We start from the raw sequence: 23,499 nt of genomic DNA on the forward strand, positions 1-23,499 counted from the left end.
GGGGTTAACCTGCCCATCTCACAAGGCCACCGTGAGGATAGAGCAAGAAGATCTGTGGGAAAGTACCTAACACATTCCTTGGCACATGGAGGTCCTCGGGAAGTTTTCATTTCCTGGCTACGTGACCTGCTTAACAGGCCTAGACCCTCAGATACATGGCGTGGTCAGGGGGAGTGTGTCGTCGAGGATGTCCTTCCTGGCAAAGTCAGGACAAGGACAGGGTGAGGACAGTCCTGGGGCTCCCCAGATATGCAGCTCAGGGTGGACCAGCTATATTTCTGCTCTGGTGAACCACCCTCTAAACAAGTCCTCAGCCTTTATTTGGGCTGGATTTAAAATGTGATCCTTCAAAATGAAGTCACTCCTGGATGACATTCAGGGGGCAGGAGCTGAAACGGAAAGGTGTGGGAAGAGGCTGCTCCCCACAGACGTGGAGAAAATGCTGTAACTGATGCCCCACAGGACAGAAAAGCTGGGCTGGGAGGAGGTGAGCCTTTTGGGTTGTCTGCCTCTCACCTACCCCATCTGTTTCCCCAGGTATTTCTACTTCAGCCCCTCTCTGCATAAGCAGCTCCTCAACATGAGGCACAGTCTCCACTTGACCTTCCTGTGTCTGAGTCTCCTCACTGGAAGGTGAGCTTTGCTACCCCACGGTGGCTTTGAGCTGAACTGCTTTGGGTTTTGCATGTGGTGGGAGGGGCAGCAGCGCTTTCTACTTAGCAACGGTGAGACAGAACGTCAGGCCTTCCCCTCCCTGATGCACCAGGACAAATGCAACTTCTTGCCAGTTATTCTATCTGGAGAAGTCAAGCTTCCAAAAGGGTCATAGATGGATGAACCCCTTGGGTTTGGGGGGAAGATGCTTGGAGTGTTCCCAAATTAGCATGACACTGTGATATATAGCAAATGGGTAATAAAATGGAGTGGGATCGGGACATGTATTAATTCAGCAGCTGAAAATCAGAGATTTCTCTTTGGGGAAGTTACTGCTCGTATCTGAGCACAACCACACACAGACATGCAAACACAAGCTCAAGTCTGTGTGTATGCATGTTTATCCACACGTAAGCAAGCATGTGCACCGAAACCCGTTTTCTTTTCCAGGATGTGTATCCAGGGGAATCAGTTTACCATCAAGGCCAGCAGAAGTGACAAGCTGTCCCTGCCTGGCTTTGAGAATCTCACAGCAGGATATAACAAGTTTCTCAGGCCCAATTTTGGTGGTAGGTCATTCTTTTTGCCCAGGACATCAATTCAAAAAGATAGGAACAGGGACAATATGCAGACAAGGGTTTCAGGAGGTTTTAGTCGACTGCGTTTTCTGACCTGCAACCTGTTAAGGAGTGGCAGTGATGGATACATACAGCTGCCAATGACTTTTCACGCTACCTTGGAGAAAGCACTTTCTCTGGTCTCTCCACCTGCAGGATACAGAAATACTCCCCCCCACTGAGGAGGTTCCTAGAGCCCCCTCACAACCTCACACACGCTGTCCGCCTTCTGCCCACACTTCCAGTGTCATTATTCAAGGAACCCACCATGTCTCACCAGGACTACTCCACCTGGTCCTCCTGCCTCAGCCTGCTTCCTCAAGGCTAACCCTCTACTCTGCCACCTGGATGACCCCCTGAGCAGGTATTTGCCTGCTCAGAATACCTGCCTGCTTCCCAGCATCCTCAGCGTACAGTCCAGAGCCCTTTGCATGGCACACCAGGCGCTCCCCAGCCCAGCCTCTATCTGTCTGTCAGTCTCATCTCCCCAACTTCTCCCGACTATGCCCTGCTACAAATGTGCCCCCTGACCTCCTTGGCCTCCCTGGTCTCCGTGCTTTTTGCTGAGACTGTTTACCTGTCAAGAATGGCTTGTTCCAATTTGACTCCCTGGTGAAATGTCAGTTTTCCTTCATGTCTTAGATCAAAGGCTTCCTCCTCTGAGCAGCCCACCCAGATTCCTCCAGGCCCCATCCCCTTTCTTCACACTTTGTTTTGAACATATCTCCAAGTCATAGCCATTACCGGGTGATACTGTCACTGGCTTTATGTCTTTCTCAGCTCTAGGCTGCAGTCCCCTGGGGGAGTCTTGCTTTATTTACCTCACCAAACCCAGCAGCATCTCGGTACTTAACAGATAGCAAATTATCAATTAATATTTGTTGGAAGAATGAGGCAAGGAGGGAAAGAATGAGGCCACCACATACCTCCTCACAGGGTCTCAGCCTCTCTGTTTGTAAAATGCAAGACTGAACCAACGTGGTCACTAATGTCTTGTTACCTCGAGCAGAAACTAGTAGAAAGAGCCTTGGAGTGGAACAAACCTGAGTTTGGCTCCTTGGCTCTACTGCTGGGCAAGCATCTTAGCTTTCTGAGCCTCAGTTTCCCTTTCTGTAATTGGGGGTCATATTATCTGCCTCACAGGGAGGACTGAATGAAACGAAGTGTGTAAATACAGCATCAGGATGCAGTCTATTTTCATCCCTTTCCTTCTTGCTCCTCCCTTCAGATGATAAAATTCTCTGGTCAGATCTAGTATTAGTGGGTCAGTCCAGGTCCTCTGAGGAACAGACACTGGGAGGGGATTATCCGTGCAAGATATTTATTGGAGCCATATCTATGACAAAATATGGGGCAGAAAAAGGAGGAAGCTGGAGAACTGTCAGACCGCAATGCAGGTCTGACCCCAGTGGAAGGAGGGAGGGAGGGAAGGAAGGCTGGTGGAGGAGTCTTAGACTACAGTGCGATTCTAAGTGTGTTTGCAAAGGCCACCAGGGAGTTCTTGAGCTAAAGTTCCCATCAGAGGAGTCTCCCATCTCTGTGCCTCCCAGGAACAGGCCTGCCTTAGTATTCCTGCCATGCTCAGTCCCTGGTGGGATGCAGCCCATGGGAAGCATGGCCTCCGAGCAAGTGTGGTGGAAGATTTCAGAGCGCAGCAGCTGGGGTCAATCACACCCCCTTCGGTTGGAGATCTGAGAGACATAGCTTCCTGGCCACACAATTAGGATTTGAGGTCCTTATGTTAAGGGACCTTGGGGGGCTTCAACCTCTTCTGGTTTTCCCAGGAGCAACTGAACACTAACGACAAGCACATGAGTCTCCACATCTGGTTGGAGACTCAACAATTTCTCTGCCTCCCAGATCCCAAACAATTAGGCCAGGACACTGCCTTTTTTTTTTTTTTTGGCGGTACGCGGGCCTCTCCCTGCTGTGGCCTCTCCCGTTGCGGAGCACAGGCTCCGGACGCGCAGGCTCAGCGGCCATGGCTCACGGACCCAGCCGCTCCACGGCACGTGGGATCTTCCCGGACCGGGGCATGAACCCGTGTCCCCTGCATCGGCAGGCGGACTCTCAACCACTGCGCCACCAGGGAAGCCCAACACTGCCCTTTTTGTTGCTCAGGGGCCAACAAGGTACAGAGTCCTAGGGCAAGGTGCCCATTCTGAGCCTGGAGTGGACCTAAGGGGACGTGAGGCCCAGATCCACCTGGGGCAAAAATGGGGCAAGGGGTCATCAGTCAAAAGGAGGGGAAGGCACAACCCCCACCCCTTGTCACGAGCCTGTGGCACGCTGCCTTCTACAGAACCTACATTTACAAGGCAGCCTCGAGGCCCACGGAGGGAGTGTTGCTCTCCGTAATGTCTGTCCACCCAGTTCTCAGACCCTGATGTCCTTGAGCGACAAGACCTCTACAGGGTTTTTCAGGGACTGAGCTGGACAGCACAGGTTTGCAAGCAGGCCCTCCTGAACTCTGCCCAGAACCTGGCTTTGACCTCTTTCCTAGGAGAAAGCTGCCCTCTGGTGGCACAGATAACTTTTGTAACTCAAGGGGAAGAAGGAGCAAACTCCGGTCTATAAAAAAGGAAGGAAGGCCTAGACTAGACTACCTAGAAACAAACTAAACAAACAAACAAAAACCCACACTGAGGCTGGAGCTCTTGTGTGTTTTCCATTCTCCATATTTCTCAAGGGGCGGGGAGGGGGGCAACCAGCACTGACCCACTGTCCACTGTGTTCCAGGCACATAAGATAGATCCTGTAACCTTCCCAACCCAACCCTTGCTGGCTAGCATTAGTAGCTCTATTTTACAGGTAAGAAACCGTAGAACAGAGAAGTTTAGCAATTTGTTCAAGGTCACACTGCTATGACGTGGCCAGCAGAGGTTTCAAACACTCTGACTCTAAGCTCCTCTTCTTAACACTGCACCTTGCTGCCTTGAGGGGCAGAAAGCCACTTAGCACCATAACTCCTTCAGCACCCTCCAGGGTCTGCCTTCAAAGATCTCCCCCTTTCCCACCAAGTATTAACACTAAGTATTAAGTTAATTATTGTTAATTGCTTTGGCTTTAAAACTCCACTTCCAAATTCTTACCTATATATCCTGTGGCTTGGTTTCCTTCAATCGATCATTAGGCTGCTCTGTCTGATTCCCTGCAGTGTGCTGTTTCTAAGCGTCCTTTGAATTTGGCCTCTCCTTTTCCTGGTTAACGCGTTGTCAGTTTCCAGAGGCGTCCCCAGTTATCTTGCAAGTGAATGCTACTCTATCTGTTAACCTGGTGAGGAACGTTTTTGCTTTTCCAGAATTAGCTAAGATCACCGGAGGAGAGGGGAAGGGAAGGGAAATGCTGTTTACTAAGTGCCTGGTAGGATGTGACAGGAACAATGCTGGGGGCTTTATACAGATAATTATTTCTGAGCACCTTCTAGATGTCCAGCCAGGCGGGCACTTCATGTCCATTCTCTCTTGCCACCACCCTGCAAAGAAGCTGTCACACACCTAGTCTCATTTAACCCTGTCCGTGACCCTCTGATGTCATTAGCATTATATTCAAACCTGCAGGTGAGAAAACTGCAGTTCTGAAGGATCTGGTAACTTTTCCCACATCGAAACTCACGTCTTTCTGACTCCTGGGCTTTTGTTCCGCATGTCCAGCCTAAGGAGGAGTAAACGTCCCTGGCCTGGCCTGGCCGCCGAGAATCGTGGCTCCCAAACCTCAGTCCTGAGAGCTAAGACAGGCCCTCTCAGGAGTTTGGCCCATCTGCTGGGACTCCAGGATTGAGGCCCAACATCTGCACACCAGATGAAACGTGGACAGCTCTGCAATTCTAAATAGTTTAGGGTTCTTGGAGAATAAAGGAGGTGGAGGAAAGTGTCAGGAGGTGAGCGGGAGCTCAACCATGAGCAGTCTTGAATGCCGTCTTGTGGTAAATTTACTTGGTTGGGGGGGGAATATATTTGTGTACAAATTACCAAATCTCTATTACATTTCTAATGAGTCCCTTGCAAGCACCATAGGAAAAAATCTCCAAGTAAGAAGTAGCAAATACCGCTACATTCTTTAAAATATACACTAATTAATGGTGTGGTCTCTCTCTTATGTATTTAGCTAACTACATATTTGTGTATTTTTTTCATACAAAAGGGAGGCACACTCTACATAGTGGTTCCTCCTGAGATGGGGAGGATAGAAATTAACCTTTTATTTAGAAGTATTTTATATACTTCTAAATTGTTTAAAAGTTTCCAATAGGCATAATTTTCTAATATATGCATATTTTTTTAACTGTGCTAATGTAGGGTTAGGAAATCTGTTTGTGTTTCTATGGAAGTCTTTCTGGTTTTTCTTCATTCTTAGGAGAACCTGTTCAGATAGCACTGACTCTGGACATTGCAAGTATTTCCAGTATTTCAGAGAGTAACATGGTAAGTGTGGCCCCCTCATCTTCCACCCAAGAAGCCCCTCTCCTGTGTTTTATGAGGACACATGTTCTAGCTACTCAAAGCAGAACAGAGACTTACTTGGAATGACAGAAGCTGGAGACCTATCCTGAAACTCCAGGCAGTGGAAGATGCTTGTAAAACAGATCTTCTGAGTATCAGAAGGAAAGTGGATTCAAAGGCTAGGAGGGGAGAAATGAGGGAGTGGAGTGGGTGTACTTGGTGAGGGATAAAAGTGGGGGACAAGAATAAAAGTGCAGGGGGGAAGCCTGAATGTCACATGGTCCCTCACAGAGCGGGAGACAAGCTGATGAAAACCAACAATCACATAACTGCTTTCAACCGTCCTCTCACTTAAGAAAACACATTATAGATAAGGTGACACTAAAGGCAGTTTAGAGGGTCCACTGTGAACTCTGGGTAAATCCTGGACAACCTAAGCACCTTGCTCACCAAAACCTTCAACAATTTGGTGTGGCCTCTGTGATCGAGGGCAAGTAAGCTAAGACCCTGAACATGCTCCTGTGGGGCCCCCTTTTGGCAGTGGGCATTACTATCCAGAATCAATAAGGTGCTTTGTTCTCTTATTGCTACAGGCCACCACCTCAAGACAAACTTTATTTACCCATGTCTACTGTAGTACGTGCTCTTGACCTCAGTGGAGGTGGGTAGGGGAGTAAGACTTGACCCTTTTCCTTCTCTTTTCTGAGCTTTCTCCCTCCATCCATTTCCTCCCCACCGGCTGCCCCCTCAGGACTACACAGCCACCATATACCTCAGACAGCGCTGGACGGACCAGCGGCTGGTGTTCGAAGGCGACAAGAGCTTCACTCTGGATGCGCGCCTAGTGGAGTTCCTCTGGGTGCCAGACACTTACATCGTGGAGTCCAAAAAGTCCTTCCTCCATGAAGTCACTGTGGGAAACAGGCTCATCCGCCTCTTCTCCAATGGCACAGTCCTGTATGCTCTCAGGTAATTGGATACCTGCGACCTCAGGGTTGGAGGGGAAAGAGCGGGGAGAAAAGGCAAAGGAATTCTGAACAGCGCTCGAATAACCACCTACCCTTCTCATGTGCCTGCCTTCTTAGATCCCTGTCCCCAGAGCAGCAGGGCCCTTTCTCAGTCCAGTTTGGCTCAACAAGAATCTACTGAGAATGTGTGCTCTGTGCCAGGCCTGTGCTGGACACTGCGGATATGGAGCCGAATAAGACACTGTCCTGACACAGACACATAAGGAAAGGAAGTCAGGGCGCCGGGGCCCCAAGGTGGAGAGTAGGTTAGTGATTTGGGGTGATGTTAGAGGATGCTTTCACAGGACTCTGAGCTGAATCTTAAAGAGTTAAAGGAAGTTTGCCAAGAAGAGGTAAGGGGAACAGCAAGAGCAAACAGAGAGGTGATACAAAGAACTTTCCTTTCATGGGGCTCAGCGGGGTGGCGGTGGCTTAAGAATACATCTTTACTTAGCTGGGTCATTCTTGTACAGACAGAGAAGCAAAGCATAGTCCTCCAAGCCTCACCACCTGTAGTCACAGGCTCCCCTTTGCCCCTTCGACAAATCCCTGAGGCCAAAACTTCCTCCCACCCAATCGTTCATCGAGCCGCTGGTTGGCAGGAACAGGGAAGATGCCCCCAAAGTGCTATGTAAGGCAGCCCACAGGCGGAGGACTCATCGCTGCCTGTGCCAGGGCTGGACGAGGACTGCAAACACTGCTAGAGGCCTTCAGCAGAAGGCCAGGAACCAGATATTCATGAGGCTGATCTTAAATCCCAAGTGAGAGGTTGAAGTTATAAAACAAGGACTGAGCTAGGCAATGAGCTGAATTTTCGGACCGTTTATCTGACACTCCTCAGCTGCACTGAATTTTGCAAAGGTCAGCCAGAACGCCAGCACCTCTTTCAAGAAGTCCAATAGACCTCTCCCTTGACCCCAACTCCAGTCAGTATTAAGGTGCCCCTTCCTCGTATTCCCACAGCACGTGTGTGTGTGTGTGTGTGCATGTGCGTGTGTGTCTGTCTGTATTATGGCACATAACACAGTATCCTGTACAAGGATTACAAGTGATGGATGATGATTAATAGCCTGGCTCTAGAGTCAGACAGATTTGGGGGCAAGTTCTTGCTCTGTGACCTTAGGCAAGTCACTTGACTCTCTGAGCTCCAGTTTCCTCAGCAGCAAAAGGAGAATAATAATATTTCCTACCTAGTAAAGCTACTTTAAAAATTCAAAGGGATAATTTACGTGAAGCATTTTGCATAGGCACGGACTCCTCAAGGGTCTCTCCTGAAGAATAAGTTTCAAAACTGAATGAAAAAGCATCTCAAACAAGCCAGTGAATGATTCTGTTCTGCAATGTTGTTGCAAGTTTGCCTCTGAATTGCCAACATTCCAACTTCCTCCACTCTGGACCCCAAGCTTTAACTGAGTCTCACAGGTGTCACTTAGCACAGAAAAACTCAGGACTGCTTTGAATGTAGGCACCAAGTCACACATTCACTGTAAGAGTCAAGGTGAAAGTTCTCTTGGAGTGGCCCTTAAGAGGGAGTGTATACTTTCTATAACATCCTCATAACACTCTCTATGAATCCATTTTTCCTTTCTTAGAATCACAACAACCGTTGCATGTAACATGGACCTGTCTAAATACCCCATGGACACACAGACATGCAAGTTGCAACTAGAAAGCTGTGAGTATACATCGTATGGGCCCCTTAGATGATTTTCTGGGATGACTTAGATCTGTGCTTTCATGAAGAGTGTCCTATACATAGTGGCCTTTCTCTCCTTGATGTTGATTACAATGGGTTCAGACCTTCTGGGTGTACATCCAGAGAGATCTGGAGACCGCTCAAAACCAAACCTTACAGTATTACATCTTTGGGAGAGGACCACTGTGCATTGGCACCAAATATTTCCACCTAAAAGTGGATAAGACAGCCAAGCAAACAGGGGTCAATAGGACTAGGAGGGGGTCTCAGAATCTGCTAACTCATGGAAGCCAGAAAGAACACAGCAGAAGTTAGAAATGGCAAGTATACAAAACAATCACTGACATTTATTGCAAGAGTGCTTCCACCTTCTAAAATAAATTGTTTTGATACATATATAAAGCTTAATCTAGTAATGTCAGCAAGTGGGCATCTAAACTGCAATCTGGGGATTTTCTTGTGATGAGGAAGGAGGTTTTACTCTAAGTTGATGTGTGTCAAATGAACTCCTGGCACCGTGAGTGATCTCCATGATTCCTTAGTAAACCACTCTGAAATGCCCACCATGGGGAGGTGGCACCAGTGATACGTGTTCTGGGAAGAAAATGCCGCATATAGGAGTTATCAAGGTATCAAGGCATGGCTCGTGCAAGAAGGAAAAACTACAGTCAAGTGCTGGAAACCACTGGGCACTTCTTACATAAGGACACAAGTGGCCAACATCCAAGAAACACAACCATTATGAGGCAGCGTTTTTCAGAGGTAGACATTTAATTAAAGACTCAGGCAGGCAGATTAATTACCTTATTGATTAAATGCACGCAAAACCTTCTTGAAGCAATACAGCTGTTTGGGGGCAGACTAAAACTTGAGGTTATCAAAAAGAGAACTCATTTTCAGCCCCACATAGAAAAAGCAATTGCCCTCCATGGATGGCTGTGCTCATCTCAAAACCCAGGAGTGAGATTCTCTTGGAAACTTCAGCACTCCGCTTGCACAAATATCGTCCCCAGTGAGCAGAGGAAGCTTTCATTGAATGTTTATCAGCAGTTATTTGGGTACAGAAACCTCACCAAGGGCATTTTTCCTGAACACCATCCCTAGACAAGAATTGATACCATCCCACAATTGCCCATATCCACTCAGGGACAGAGCAGTGAGAATGTAATGACTGTGAACATTTACCAGTTGTAATAGCAAAGTATCTAAGTAGAGGCTTGTACAACTTACTTTTGTAGATATGTTTTTTCTTTGGGATTCTAGGCCTATTTGGACAGCTGGCTTCAGTAAATGAGGGCGTGCTTCCAAGGGAAAGTGCACAGACAATTTTTACCTGGAAATCCTCTAAGAGCTCATGACTACTTCTCCCCGCTATGGAGGCGGACATAACCACTGACAGACAGTGGATACCATAGGTTAAGACTTAACAAAATGTTAGTCCCAACACTGGCATCCCACTTCTCAGTAGCCTTGGAGAATGAAGTTCCAGGTTTAAGATCACAGGTACCAGAATCACTGGGCTTTTCCATTCACTAGCTGGGTGACTTTGGGTGAGTAGCATTAACCTCAGTTTCCTCATCAGTGAAGTAGGAAAAATAATAGTATTTGACTCAAAGAGTTATTTTTAACAGCTTTATTGAGGTATAAATTACATACCATAAAATCCAACCATTTTAAGTGTACAATTCAAAGGTTTTTAGTAAATTTTCTGAGTTGTGCAGCCGTTACCACATTCCATTGTTAGAACATTTCCATTACCCCAAAGAGACTCCTAGTGCCCATTTACAGTCACTCCCCATGGCCACCACCAGCTCCCAGACCACCACTAATATACCTTTTGTCTCTATGAATGTGTCTTTTCTAGATACTCCATATAAATGGACTCATACCACATGTGGTCTTTTGCATCCGGCTTCTTTCACTTAGCATAATGTTTTTTAGTTCATATATGATGAAGCATATATCAGTACTTTAAGTTACTTTATTCCTTTTTACTGCTTTATTCCTTTTTATTCCAGACAAAAGAATACAAGTAGTACAAGTCTCTTTGGCTTGTTTCCGCCTTTCACCTGTTATGAATAACACTGCTGTAACATTTGTGTACAGGTCCTTTTGTGGACATGATTTGATTTGATTCTGTTGGACAGATACTTAGGACTGAAATGCTGGGTTAAATTTATGTTTAAGTCTTCAAGAAACTGTCAAACTGTTTTCCAAAGTGGTTGCACCATTTTACATTTCCACCAGCAATGCTCCAGCTTCTCCACATTCTCACCATCTGTTGCTGTCTGTCTTTTTAATTACAGCCATTCTAGTGGATGTGAAGTGGTATCTTACCGTGGTTTTGATTTGCATTTCCCTAATGACTTGAGCATCTTTTCATATGCGTATTAACCATTCATCTATCTTCTCAAAGGTATCATTTGAGGATTAAATGAGATGATAATGTTGTAAAGCACTTAGAAAGGTAATTGCTTACTAAATGATAGATATTATTATTATCATCATCCATGGGCTTTGGTATTCAACTTTCTTGAGGTACAATCCTGGTTTGTTTTTCATTTGCACTGGTATCCTGAGAAACTTATGCAACCTCTCAGAATCTGATAATTTTCATGTATAAAATGGGCAAAACATTATAGTTCCTCAATTCTAAGGCACAGCATTTATTGAATAATAACATTTGAGGAAAAATGTAAGCTCTACTTTATATATATCAAGTATAAGATCCATTTCCATTTTATTTTTTAAAAAAGCTTTAAATAATGAAGAAATATGCAGGTCTACCTTGCAAGCTCATGAGAACCTTAGAGACATAATGTGTAAAGGACATAACTGTTTAATAAAAGGTAGCTATTATTACTATCATCAGCTATATCGGTAAAACTGCTTTGGGATTTATCAAACACCTATGTTGACACACATCAATAAAGTGGCTGGCTGAAGGTTTTTGTTTTTGCATTTATGCCAATATGAAAATATGAATAGACCAACTGTAAAGTCCCTGAGAACCCCCTCCGAGGGGTTAGACTGTCCTGAAAAGCAATGTCTAGCACAGGCCTTTGTGGGTTCACAGATACATGTTCAAAAATATCATTTAAATAATGATAGAGGCCATTTCTAGTTGCTTATCATCTACCAGGTCTATACGATGCTTAGCATAGAAACGGTTCTCAGCTGATGGTGAAAAGCCCTAGCAGGTCATCTCATTCTGAGTAGACACTGCAATTACACTTGAGAAATCATGCCAAATTTTGCATGGGATCATCCTTGGACTTAGCACCATCAAGATAGAGCTTCTGTTTCCTCCATATCACAGCATTTTCCAGACCAGTTCAATCTGCTACCTTCTGCTGATCAGGGCACTGTTTCACTTGCCAGGGGGCTATGATGGGAATGACGTGGAGTTCAGCTGGCTGAGAGGGAATGACTCTGTGCGCGGGCTGGAGAACCTGCGGCTTGCTCAGTACACCGTACAACAATATTTCACGTTAGCTACCAGATCGCAGCAGGAAACAGGTAACTCGTGGGACAAACTGCACAAAAGCAAAATAGCTGAGCTGTATTCTGAGTCAGAAATATCATCTTTTTTCCACTTGGTCCCTTTGGGGCCCAGGAACCCCTCTGAGGTGCGGTGGGGCAGGAGGGTTTGGGCTTGGCACTTTTACCTGCTCCACACCTACTACTGAAAAGGTCCCCAAGGGGCTCACAGTCTAGTGAAGTAGATGTCAAGGAAACCAGCAGTTATGATGCTGCAGGAATACCATGACAGAGAAAGGCACAAGAAGAGGATCCTGGGTGAGGGCATTCCCACAAATCCCCTTCTCTACAACCGCAATTTCTTTCATTGAAACTATGATGACAGTTCATGATTAACTATGTTTTGGTGAACAACAGATGGCTTCATGTGAATATAGTGAAGTTAAACATCCCACAGGGAAACCACTCTGCTAGGTGAGCAGGGATGATTTCCTATCCCTTGTTCACCCTATCAGGAAATTATACACGACTGGTCTTGCAATTTGAGCTTCAGAGGAATGTCCTGTATTTCATTTTGGAAACTTATCTTCCTTCCACTTTCCTGGTGGTGTTATCCTGGGTTTCGTTTTGGATCTCCCTTGATTCAGTTCCTGCAAGAACCTGCATTGGTAAGTAGCTCCAACGGGAGATTTCTAAGAACTGGGTTATTAGGTCCTTATTTTTTTTTACCTTCTACCATTGTTTTCATTGATATTCCCAGGGCAGTTCCAGGAGCTGGTTTCTTGAGAGACTCTTTTACAGAGAGAGAAAGAGAGACAGAGAGACTACTTTAGGAATAATGCATTTTTAAACTTGTGTTTGACAGTGACAGATAAGGGAGAATTGTGATTCGATGGCCTATTGTCTGTTATTTTGTTTACTGAACTCCTCCCTCCAGTGAGAAGACAGAAGGTGAAACATTTAGAAAATCATATCACTCATATCTGTATAAAATAGACAAATCAACCCTTTTCCAGAAGGCCACAGACTTTTCAGAATGAGCTATGCTTTATTTCTGAGTCCTGTCCTCACCTTGCCAAGTCTTGAAGGGAGACAGTCTGCCACGGGGTGATGGAAGGTTCACTGCCCACTGACGTGGGTACGTTGCTTACTTTTTTCCCCAGGAGTGACCACTGTATTGTCAATGACCACACTGATGATTGGGTCCCGCACTTCTCTTCCGAACACCAACTGCTTCATAAAGGCCATTGACGTGTACCTGGGGATCTGCTTTAGCTTCGTGTTTGGGGCCCTCCTGGAATATGCAGTTGCCCACTACAGCTCCCTACAGCAGATGGCAGCCAAAGATAGGGTAAGAATTTTGAGGGCCCTATATATGATTCATCACCTGTGCCATATACTGGTCTGTAGAGATGACCTGGACCTGGTTCCCGACCCCCAGTGATTCAGTTTGCACCAGTGATTCTCATCCTTGTTCAGTTGGGGGAATCTGGAAGTCATGACACCTTTTAAAAAAGACTGCTCTTTTCACCAAATACAGTGAGATATTAATATGTTTAAATTTCCAGCAGAAAATAACGGTGTTATCTGTATGCAACATAAAATCACAACTGCAAGAACAAGCATGCATGAAAACCCAGTATCAAACCTAACATGATCAGCTGCTTATGTTTCAGATTAATATGTATTTAATATTTATTCATTTGTCGCATTTTTGTTTTCCTAAATTATACAAGTAATGGTTTACTGAAAAATGTATGGAAAAATTAAATTGTGGCAAATTTCATAATTAGCATATTTTTCTGCTAACAGGGAAGGATTTATTATCTGACTTAGCTGTGAAACACCATGGTCCAGCTCTCAGAGTAATAGTAATGATTATTATCAATTGAGCATGTATGTGCCAGACGCAGTCACAAGCTCTTTGAAAATATTATATCATTTAAAATGCTCGTAACAACCCAGTAAGGCTATCTCCATTTCTATAGTTGTGGGATCCGAGTATGGAAAGATAAGTGACTTATCCAAGGGGACACAGACAGTAAGAGGCAGAGCTGGGATTCGCACCAGCCAAATCTGCTTGGCTCCAAAGCCTGACACTTACCTGTTATTCCCACTTGAAGTGGGCAACGGGCCATGCCCTTAACTATTATTCTCTGCAGGCCTACGGAACCCTGGGATTCTTTGGGAGCCCAATTTGATAGACGTTAGCATATGAAAGCTCCTGCTAACAGGCAAAAATATGATAGGGATCCAGTGCAGAAGAGCTGCCCTACTTCCGCAAGGTGCCAGGACTGCACAGGGTCCAATGGTGAGGAAAGGAGGATTCAGAATAGCCCAAAGATCCAGTTGCCTTTTCTCTTGTGTTTAACTATTGTGAACAAGGTTTCACAATTATATTACTCAAGTACCAAAGGCAAATGATCATATGTACCAGCCAAAGAATAGGTATTTCATTTATTTTACTCCCTGTAGGCTTTCTTTTTTTAAAAATTATTTATTTTTTAAATTAAATTTATTTTTTAATTGAAGTAGAGTTGATTTACAATATTATATTAGTTTCAGGTGTACAGCATAATGGCTCGGTATTTTTATACATTATACTCCATTAAAAGTTATTACAAAATAATAGCTAATATTCCCTGTTCTGTACAATATATCCTTGCTGCTTATCTATTTTATACACAGTAGTTTATATCACCTTATCCCATACCCCTATTTTGCCCCTTCCCCTTTCTTTTTTCTTTCTTTTTTTTTTTTTTGCGGTACACGGGCCTCTCACTGTTGTGGCCTCTCCCGTTGCAGAGCACGGGCTCCAGACGCGCAGGCTCAGTGGCCGTGGCTCACGGGCCCAGCCGCTCTGTGGCATGTGGGATCTTCCCGGACCGGGGCACCCGTGTCCCCTGCATCGGCAGGCGGACTCTCAACCACAGCGCCACCAGGGAAGCCCGCCCCTTCCCCTTTCTTTCTCCCCTCTCATAGCCACTAGTTTGTTTTCTATATCTGTGAATCTGTTTCTGTTTTGCTATTTACATTCATTTGTTTTATTTTTTAGATTCCACATATAAGTGATATCACACAGTATTTGTCTCTCTGTCTGACTTATTCCACTAAGCATAATATTCTCTAGATCCATCCACATTACTGCAAATGACAAAATTTCATTCATTTTTATGGCTAGCTAATATTTCATATATATATATATATATCACATATTCTTTATCCATTTGTCTGTCGAGGGACACTTGGGTTGCTTCCATATCTTGGCTATTGTAAATAGTGCATCTGTGAACATTGGAATACATGTATCTTTTTGAATTAGTGCTTTCATTTTTACCTGGATATATACCCAGGAGTGCAATTGCTAGATCATATGGTAGTTCTATTTTCAGTTTTTTGAGGAACCTCCATACTGTTTTCCACAGTGGCTGCACCAACTTACATTCCCACCAACAGTGTACAAGGATTCCCTTTTCTCCAAATCCTAGCCAATATTTGTTATTTGTAGACTTTTTGCTGATAGCCATTTTGACAGATGTGAGGTGATATCTTATTGTTGTTTTGATTTGCATTGTTCTAATAATTAGATATGTTGAGTATCTTTTCATTTTCCTGTTAGTCATCTTTTTGTCTTCTTTGGAAAAATGTCTGTTCAGGTCCTCTGCCCATTTTTTTGATTGGGTTGTTTGGTTTTTTTGATATTGAGTTGTATGAACTGTTTATATATTTTGGGTTTTTTTTGTTGTTGTTTTATTTTGTTTTTTTAGCTTACTTTTTTAAAAAATTAATTAATTTATTTTAGGCTGCATTGGGTCTTCGTTGCTGTGTGCAGGCTTTCTCTAGTTGTGGCGAGCAGGGGCTATTCTTCATTGCGGTGCGCGGGCTTCTCATTGCCGTGGCTTCTCTTGTTGCAGAACATGGGCTATAGGTGTGTGGGCTTCAGTAGCTGTGGCTCGCAGACTCTAGAGCGCAGGCTCAGTAGTTGTGGCGCACGGGCTTAGTTGCTCCGCAGCATGTGGGATCTTCCCGGACCAGGGTTTGAACCTGTGTCCCCTGCATTGGCAGGCGGATTCTTAACCACTGTGCCACCAGGGAAGTCCCTGTCTATGTATTTTGGATACTAATCCCTTGTTGTTCATATCATTAGCAAATATTATCTCCCATTCAGTAAGTTATCTTTTCATTTTATTGGTAGCTTCCTTTGCTGTGCAAAAGCTTTTAATTTTAGGTCCCACTTGTTTAATTTTTGCTTTTGTTTCTTTTTGTCTTAGGAAAGTGATCCAAAAAATATTGCTATGATTTATGTCAAAGAGTGTTCTGCCTATGTTCTCTTCTAGGAGTTTTATGGTTTCAGGTCTTACATTTAGGTCTTTAATCCATTTTGAGTTTATTTTTGTGTATGGTGTGACAAAATGTTCTAATTTCATTCTTTTAAAGCTGTACAGTTTTCCCAGCACCACTTATTGAAGTAACTGTCTTTTCTCCATTACATATTCTTTTCTCCTTTGTCATAGATTAATTAACCATAGGCAATTTTGTTCTGTCCTATTGATCTGTGTGTCTGTTTTTGTGCCAGTGCTATTTTGATTACTGTAGCTTTATAATAGCATAGTCTAAAGTCAGAGAGGGTGATACCTCAAGCTTTGTTCATTTTTCTCAAGATTGCTTCGGCAATTTGGGGTCTTTTTTTGTTCCATATGAATTTTAGGATTATTCTAGTTCTGGGGAAAATGTCATGGGTATTTTGATAGTGATTGCATTAAATACATAGATTGCTTTAGGTAATATGGACATTTTAGCAATATTATGTCTTCCAATTCATGAACATGGGATATCTTCCCATTTCTTTGTATCATCTTTAGTTTTCTTCATCAGTGTTTTATAGTTTTCAGAGTATAGGTCTTTCACCTCCTTGGTTAAGTTTATTCCTAGGTATTTTACTCTTTTTGATGCCATTTTAAATGGGATGGCTTTCTTGCTTTCTCTTTCTGATAGTTCATTATTAGTGCATAGAAAAGCAACACATTTCTGTATATTAATCTTGTATCCTGCAACTTTACTAAATTCATTAGTTCTAATAATTTTTGGGTGGAGATTTTAGGGTTTTCTATGTAAAGTATCATGACATCTGCAAGTAGTGACAGTTTTACTTCTTCTCTTCCAATTTGGATGTCTTTTATTTATGTTAAATAGAAGTGGTAAGAGCGGGCATCCTTATCTTGTTCCTAAATTTAGAGGAAAGTCTTTCAGCTTTTCATCATTGAGTATGATGTTAGCTGTAGGTTTGTAAAAATTGACCCTTATTATTTTGAAATATGTTCCTTCTATACCAACTTTGATGAGAGTTTTTATCATGAATGGATGTTTTATCACATGCTTTTTCTGCATCTATTGAGATGATCATGTGATATTTATCATTCCTTTTGTTAATGTGGTGTATTACATTGATTGATTTGCAAACACTGAACCATCATTGCATCCCTGGAATAAATCCCACTTGATCATGGTATATGATCCTTTTTATATATTGTTGGATTTGGTTTGCTAATATTTTCTTGAGGATTTTTGCATCTATATTCATCAGAGATATTGGACTGTAATTTTTTTTTGTAGTGTCTTTGCCTGGTTTTGGTATCAGGGTAATGGTGGCTTCATAAAATGAATTTGGGGGTGTTCTGTCCTCTTCAGTTTTTTTGGAATAGTTTGTGAAAGATAGGTATTAGCTCTTCTTTATATGTTTGGTAGAATTCCCCTGTGAAGCAGTCTGATCCTGGACTGTTGTTTGCTGGGAGGTTTTTTAGTTTAGTTTTGTTTGTTTGTTTTTTACAAATTCAATTTCACTACTAGTGATTGGTCTGTTCAAATTGTCTGTTTCTTCTTGATTCAGTCTTGGCAGGCTGGATGTTTCTAGAAATTTGTCCATTTCTTCTAGGTTGTCCAATTTGTTGGCATATAACTGTTTGTAGTATTCTCTTATGATTTTTTGTATCTCTGTGGTATCAGTTGTTATTTCTCCTCTTTCATTTATTTTATTTGGGTTCTCTCTCTTTTCTTCTTGGTGAGCTTGGCTAAAAGGTTTATATCAATTTTGTTTATCTTTTTAAAAAACCCAGCTCTTGGTTTCATTGATCTTTCCTATTATTTTTTTGGCCTCTATTTTATTTATTTCCTCTCTGATCTTTATTATCTCCTTCCTTCTGCTAACTTTAGGCTTTGCTTGTTCATCTTTTTCTAATTCCTTTAGATGGTAGATTAGATTGTTTATTTGAGATTTTTCTTGTTTCTTGAGAAAAGCCTGTATTGCTATAAACTTCATTCTTAGAACTGCTTTTGCTGCATCCCATAGATTTTGGAAAGTTTTGTTTCCATTTTCATTTGTCTTGAGGTATTTTCTGACTTCCTCTTAGATGTATCCATTGACCCATTGGTTTTCTAGTGGCATTTTGTTTAGTCTTCAAATGTTTTTGTTTTTTTCCAATTTTCTTCCTGTAATTAGTTTCTAGTTTCATACTGTTGCGGTTGAAAAAATTGCTTGATATAATTTCTGTCCTCTTAAATTTACTGAGACTTGTTTTGTGACCTACCATATGATCTATCCTGGAGAAAGTTCCATGTGCACATGAAAAAAAGGTTTATTCTCCTGTTTTGGGATGGAATGTCCCATAGATATCTATTAAGTTTAACTGTTCTAACGTGTCATTTAAGACCACTGTTTCCTTACTGATTTTCTGTCTGGATGATTTGTCCATTGGTGTAAATGGGGTGTTAAAGTCCCCCATTATTATTGTATTACTGTCAATTTCTCCCTTTATGTCTGTTAGTATTTGCTTTATATATTTTGGTGCTCCTGTATTAGGTGCATTTACGCTAACGAGTGTAATATCCTCTTCTTGTATTGATCCCTTTATCATTATATAATGCCCTTCTTTGTCTTTCGTTATGGACTTTGTTTTAAAGCCTATTTTGTTTGATATGAGTATTGCTACCCTGGCTTTCTTGTCATTTCTGTGTGCATGAAATATCTTTTTCCATTTCTTCACTTTCAGTCTGTCTGTATTTACCTCATTTGTAGGCAGCATATAGGTGGGTCTTGTTTTTTAATCCAATCAGCCACCTTATGTCTTTTGATTGAAGCATTTAGTCCACTGACATTTAAAGTAACTACTGATAGGTATGTAGTTATTACCATTTTATTACTTCTTTTCCAGTTGTTTTTCTGGTTCTTCTCAGTTCTTCTCTTTTTGTTTCTTGCCTTGTGGTTTGATGATTTCCTTTAATAATATGCTTATGTTCCTTTCTTTTTAGTTTTTGTGTATCTATTGTAGGTTTTTGACTTGTAGCAACCATGGAGTTCATATATATTGACCTATAACTATACCTACTTGTTTTAAACTTGTAGTCACTTAAGTTCAAACACACTGTAAAAGATCTAAATTTTTTACTCCCCTCCCCCACATTTTGTGTTTCTGATGTCATATTTTACATCTCATGTTTATCCTTCAACTGTTTTTTGCAGTTATAGTTGCTTTTACAATTTTTTGTCTTTTAATCTTCGCACTGGCTTAAGTGGTTGGTCCTCAATTCTTACTATATATTTGCCTTTCCTAGTGGGATTTTCCCTTTCCTCTAGATTCTTCTTTTCCACTTAGAGAAGACCCTTTAACATTTCTTCTAGGGTAGGCTTATTATTGATTAATTGTTTTAGTTTTTGCTTGTCTTAGAAGTTCTTTATCTCTTCCTCAATTCTAAATAATAATCCTGCTGGGTAATATAACCTAAGTTGCTGGTTTTTCCCTTTCAGCACATTGAATATATTATACCACACTCTTCTGGCCTGCAAAGTTTCTGCAGAGAAATCAGCTGATAGCCTTATGTAGGTTCCCTTGTATATGGTTCTTGTTTTTCTCTTGTTGCCTTTAGAATTCTCTCTTTAACATTTGGAATTTTAATTATGTCTTGGTGTGAGTTTGTTTGAGTTCAGTTTGCTTGGGACCCTCTGTGTTCCCTGTACCTGGATATTTGGTCCTTCTTTGGGTTTGGGAAGTTTTTAATCATAATTTCATCAAATACATTTTCCATCCCCTTCTCTTTTTCTCTTCTCCTTCTGGGACCCCTATAATATGAACACAGATACACTTGATGTTATCCCAGATATCTCTCAAACTATTCTAATTTTTTTTAATTTGTTTTTCTTTTTGCTGTTCTGATTGGGTAATTTCCATTTTCTATCTTCTAGACCACTTCTGCATTTTTCTGTATCATTTAGTCTGCTTCATTCCTTCTAGTGTGAGGTTTTTTTTTGTTTTGTTTTTTTTTTTTGCGGTACGCGGGCCTCTCACTGTTGTGGCCTCTCCTGTTGCGGAGCACAGGCTCCAGACGCACAGGCTCAGCGGCCATGGCTCACGGGCCCAGCTGCTCTGCGGCACGTGGGATCTTCCCAGACCAGGGCACGAACCCGCGTCCCCTGCATCGGCAGGCGGACTCTCAACCACTGCGCCCTAGTGTGAGTTTTATTTCAGTATTGAATTCTTCATTTCTGATTGGGTCTTTTTTTTTCTTTGGCCACACCATATGGCCTGTGGGATCTTAGTTCCCTGACCAGGGATTGAATCTGGGCCCCCAGCAGTGGGAGCATGGACTCTTAACCACTGGACCACCAGGAAATTCCCAAGATTGCATCTTTCTTTATATTTTTTTAGTTCCTTGTTAAAATTCTCACCGCGTTCATCTATTCTTTTCCCTAATTCAGTTAACATTCTTATTACCAATGTTATGAATTCTTTATCTGGTATTGTTTATTTCTGTTTCATTATTTTTTCGGGGGTTTCTCTTGCTCTTTCAACTGAGACCAGTTCCTTTGCCTTTTCATTTTGCTTAAATGTCTCTGCCTCTATGAGTTTAGGTGAAACAGTTACCTATTGCAGTCTTGCATGGGCATCCTTATGTGGATGTGTCCCTATACAGAGCGCATGTGCCCATTGCTTTTGCTGGATTTGGTGTTGACGCATGTCATGTCTTTCCTCAGGGTGTGCTGGCAGCTATCACCTTCTGCCACCTTCTGCTGCAAGAAGGTGGGACTGGAAATGGAGGGGCTAGAGCTAGAGCCTGTTGTGAAGTGTGACTTCCCTTCTGCTCAGTGGCCATCACCACCCTATTGGTGGTGGGATCTGATCCCAAGTTGCTGGAGCAGAAGCCCTGAGGGTTGGGCCCATGCTGGCTCTGTCCCCTTTAAATGTATGTTTTCCCCTTTCCCAGCACTGGGGAAGTGCTGAAGCAAGGGAGGCCTGTGGGGGCTCTCGGCTTGGGTAGGCTGCAGAGAGAGGGCCGAGTGTACTGCGCTCCGATGTACTGCCTGCGCAGGCACCAGCAATTGTTGCCCTTGCTCTGCTCAGATGAAGCCTTGGGTCCAAGTCCCCTTTGTCCTTCCTTCATAGCTGATCATTCCCCCAGCCTCTGCCACCCCTGCCCTGTCGGGGAGCCAAACAACAGGGCAAGCAGGACTTGTGTGGATGCTCTGTGTGTATGGGGTATGGTGGTGAGCTATGGTGGATCAGCCACTGTCAGAGTCCTGGGCTGCTTCTGATGTGCTGCCTGAGTAAGAGTCAACAATGGCTGCCGCCACCCCACCCAGACTCTGCCCTGGTACCAGGTTGCCTCTGTGTCCCATGGAGTTTTCTTCCCAGACCAGGTTGTCTCTGCGTACCGTGGAGTTTTCTTCCAAGTCTATGTTGTCCCAGCCATGGTGGAGAATGGCAACTCCATGGGAATGCAAGGAGCATCACTATTTCTGTTTGTGTGGCAAAGTCCTTAAGACACTGCTGATTTCTATTAACTCTCATAGTCAATTATTCCCTCCTCCCAGGAATAGAACGGAATTCATCAAACACCTACTAAATGCTCTACATAATTTATGCCATTTAATCTTTCCATCAGTCTCAAGAGGTAGTATTAATGTCATCAACATTTTGCAGGCAAGGAAATTGAGTTCTAAAGGGATTAAGGTGACTAAAATTTCACAATAGTGAGAGGCAGAATGGGATTTGAACCTAGGTCAGCTAGCTTCAAGGTCTGAGCAATTAACATTTACCACACAGCCCTGCACACCTAGAATGGGCAATGGTTATTCTTCCCATTATACAAGCTGATGACCTAGGGACAGGTGCCTATAAACAGGATAATAGGACTGCCAAATCTTGCTTACCAGCCAATTTATGAGGCATTCAGTACTGGTCTCTCCTAAACCTAATTATTCAATACTAAGGCCTCTAAGTATATAAATACCCACTTACTTATTTTGCTGAGTCAAGTCTATCAATCTAACTGCCCTGTTTATGAACTAGGGGAAGGCAAAAGAAGTGGAAGAAGTCAACATCACTAACATCATCAACAGCTCCATCTCCACCTTTAAACGGAAGATCAGCTTGGCCAGCATTGAAATTTCCAGCGATAACGTTGACTACAGTGACCTGACAATGAAAACTAGTGACAAGTTCAAGTTCATCTTCCGAGATAAGATGGGCAGGATTGTTGATTATTTCACAATTCAAAACCCCAGTAATGTTGATCGATATTCCAAACTACTATTTCCTTTGATTTTTATGCTAGCCAATGTATTTTACTGGGCATACTACATGTATTTTTGAGAGTATGCTGAATTGTTTGCATGCCATAGGTCTTCAACAGAACAAAGTAATGATGTAAACGATATTCTAAGCCAAGTGTGCATCCTAATACAATGGCGCCACAAGTGACTAAAATAACATTTGAGCATTTCTCCTCAAACAATGACCCCCCTCCAACCATTATTTAAGCTGTGTAGAAGTCCTAGCATTACAGAATCTTTTAATAGAAACATCAACCCATTCCTTTTTTATTTTTAATGAAAGATATTCCCATGGTGCCCAAGATTACAAACCTACTCAGGACTGACTGCCCAGTGGCTCCCTGGTCTGCATTTAACTCATATAAAAAATGAAAAGGAAGCTATTATGTGTATTGAGTCAAGTGTCAGAGGTTGTTTCTAAATTAATCACACATGCTATTTACTAAATCTCTACAGTACTTATAAAATAAAATACATTGCTGCCTATTTAGGGAATAACATATTCTAGTTTTTGGTTTTGATTACAATGAAATGTGGGCTTATAAAAATAAACAAAATTGAGTTATTTGTAGTGAGGTAGATGGACCTAGAGTCTGTCATACAGAGTGAAGTAAGTCAGAAAGAAAAAAAACAAATACCGCATGCTAACACATATATATGGAATCTAAAAAAAGAAAAAAAATGGTTCTGATGAACCTAGGGACAGGACAGGAATAAAGACGTAGACGTAGAGAATGGACTTGAGGACACGGAGAGGGGGAAGGGTAAGCTGGGACAAAGTGAGAGAGTGGCATGGACATATATACACTACCAAATGTAAAACAGATAGCTAGTGGGAAGCAGCCGCATAGCACAGGGAGATCACCTCCGTGCTTTGTGACCATCTAGAGGGGTGGGATAGGGAGGGTGGGAGGGAGATGCAAGAGGGAGGGGATATGGGGATATATGTATAAGTATAGCTGATTCACTTTGTTATAAAGCAGAAACTAACACACCATTG

General features: G+C 42.7%; 1 protein-coding gene across 2 annotated transcripts; it reads left to right on the forward strand.

The window, feature by feature from the left end:
- Positions 1-580: 580 nt before the first annotated feature.
- Positions 581-22,539, forward strand: GABRP (gamma-aminobutyric acid type A receptor subunit pi). 2 transcript variants are annotated; one of them, XM_060146556.1, is made up of 9 exons: positions 581-633; positions 1,105-1,223; positions 5,628-5,695; positions 6,465-6,682; positions 8,313-8,395; positions 11,798-11,935; positions 12,412-12,564; positions 13,060-13,247; positions 22,237-22,539. In XM_060146556.1, exons 1-9 carry the CDS (start codon positions 581-583, stop codon positions 22,537-22,539), a joined length of 1,323 nt encoding a protein of 440 aa, XP_060002539.1. The 2 variants fall into 2 exon arrangements, with proteins under 2 accessions (XP_060002539.1, XP_060002540.1); XM_060146557.1 differs by lacking the exon at positions 13,060-13,247 and having other exon boundaries at positions 22,237-22,274.
- Positions 22,540-23,499: the final 960 nt, after the last annotated feature.

Source organism: Lagenorhynchus albirostris, chromosome 3 (assembly GCF_949774975.1).
Source record: "Lagenorhynchus albirostris chromosome 3, mLagAlb1.1, whole genome shotgun sequence".
Taxonomy (NCBI): Eukaryota; Metazoa; Chordata; class Mammalia; order Artiodactyla; family Delphinidae; genus Lagenorhynchus; species Lagenorhynchus albirostris.

Bases quoted from the DNA above. Each gene is read 5' to 3' on its own strand.
- GABRP (XM_060146556.1), top strand. From the start codon at position 581: ATGAGGCACAGTCTCCACTTGACCTTCCTGTGTCTGAGTCTCCTCACT. The intron at 1,224-5,627 runs GTAGGTCATTCT...CTTCATTCTTAG, and splicing joins TCTCAGGCCCAATTTTGGTG to GAGAACCTGTTCAGATAGCA. The intron at 8,396-11,797 runs GTGAGTATACAT...TTCACTTGCCAG, and splicing joins CAAGTTGCAACTAGAAAGCT to GGGGCTATGATGGGAATGAC.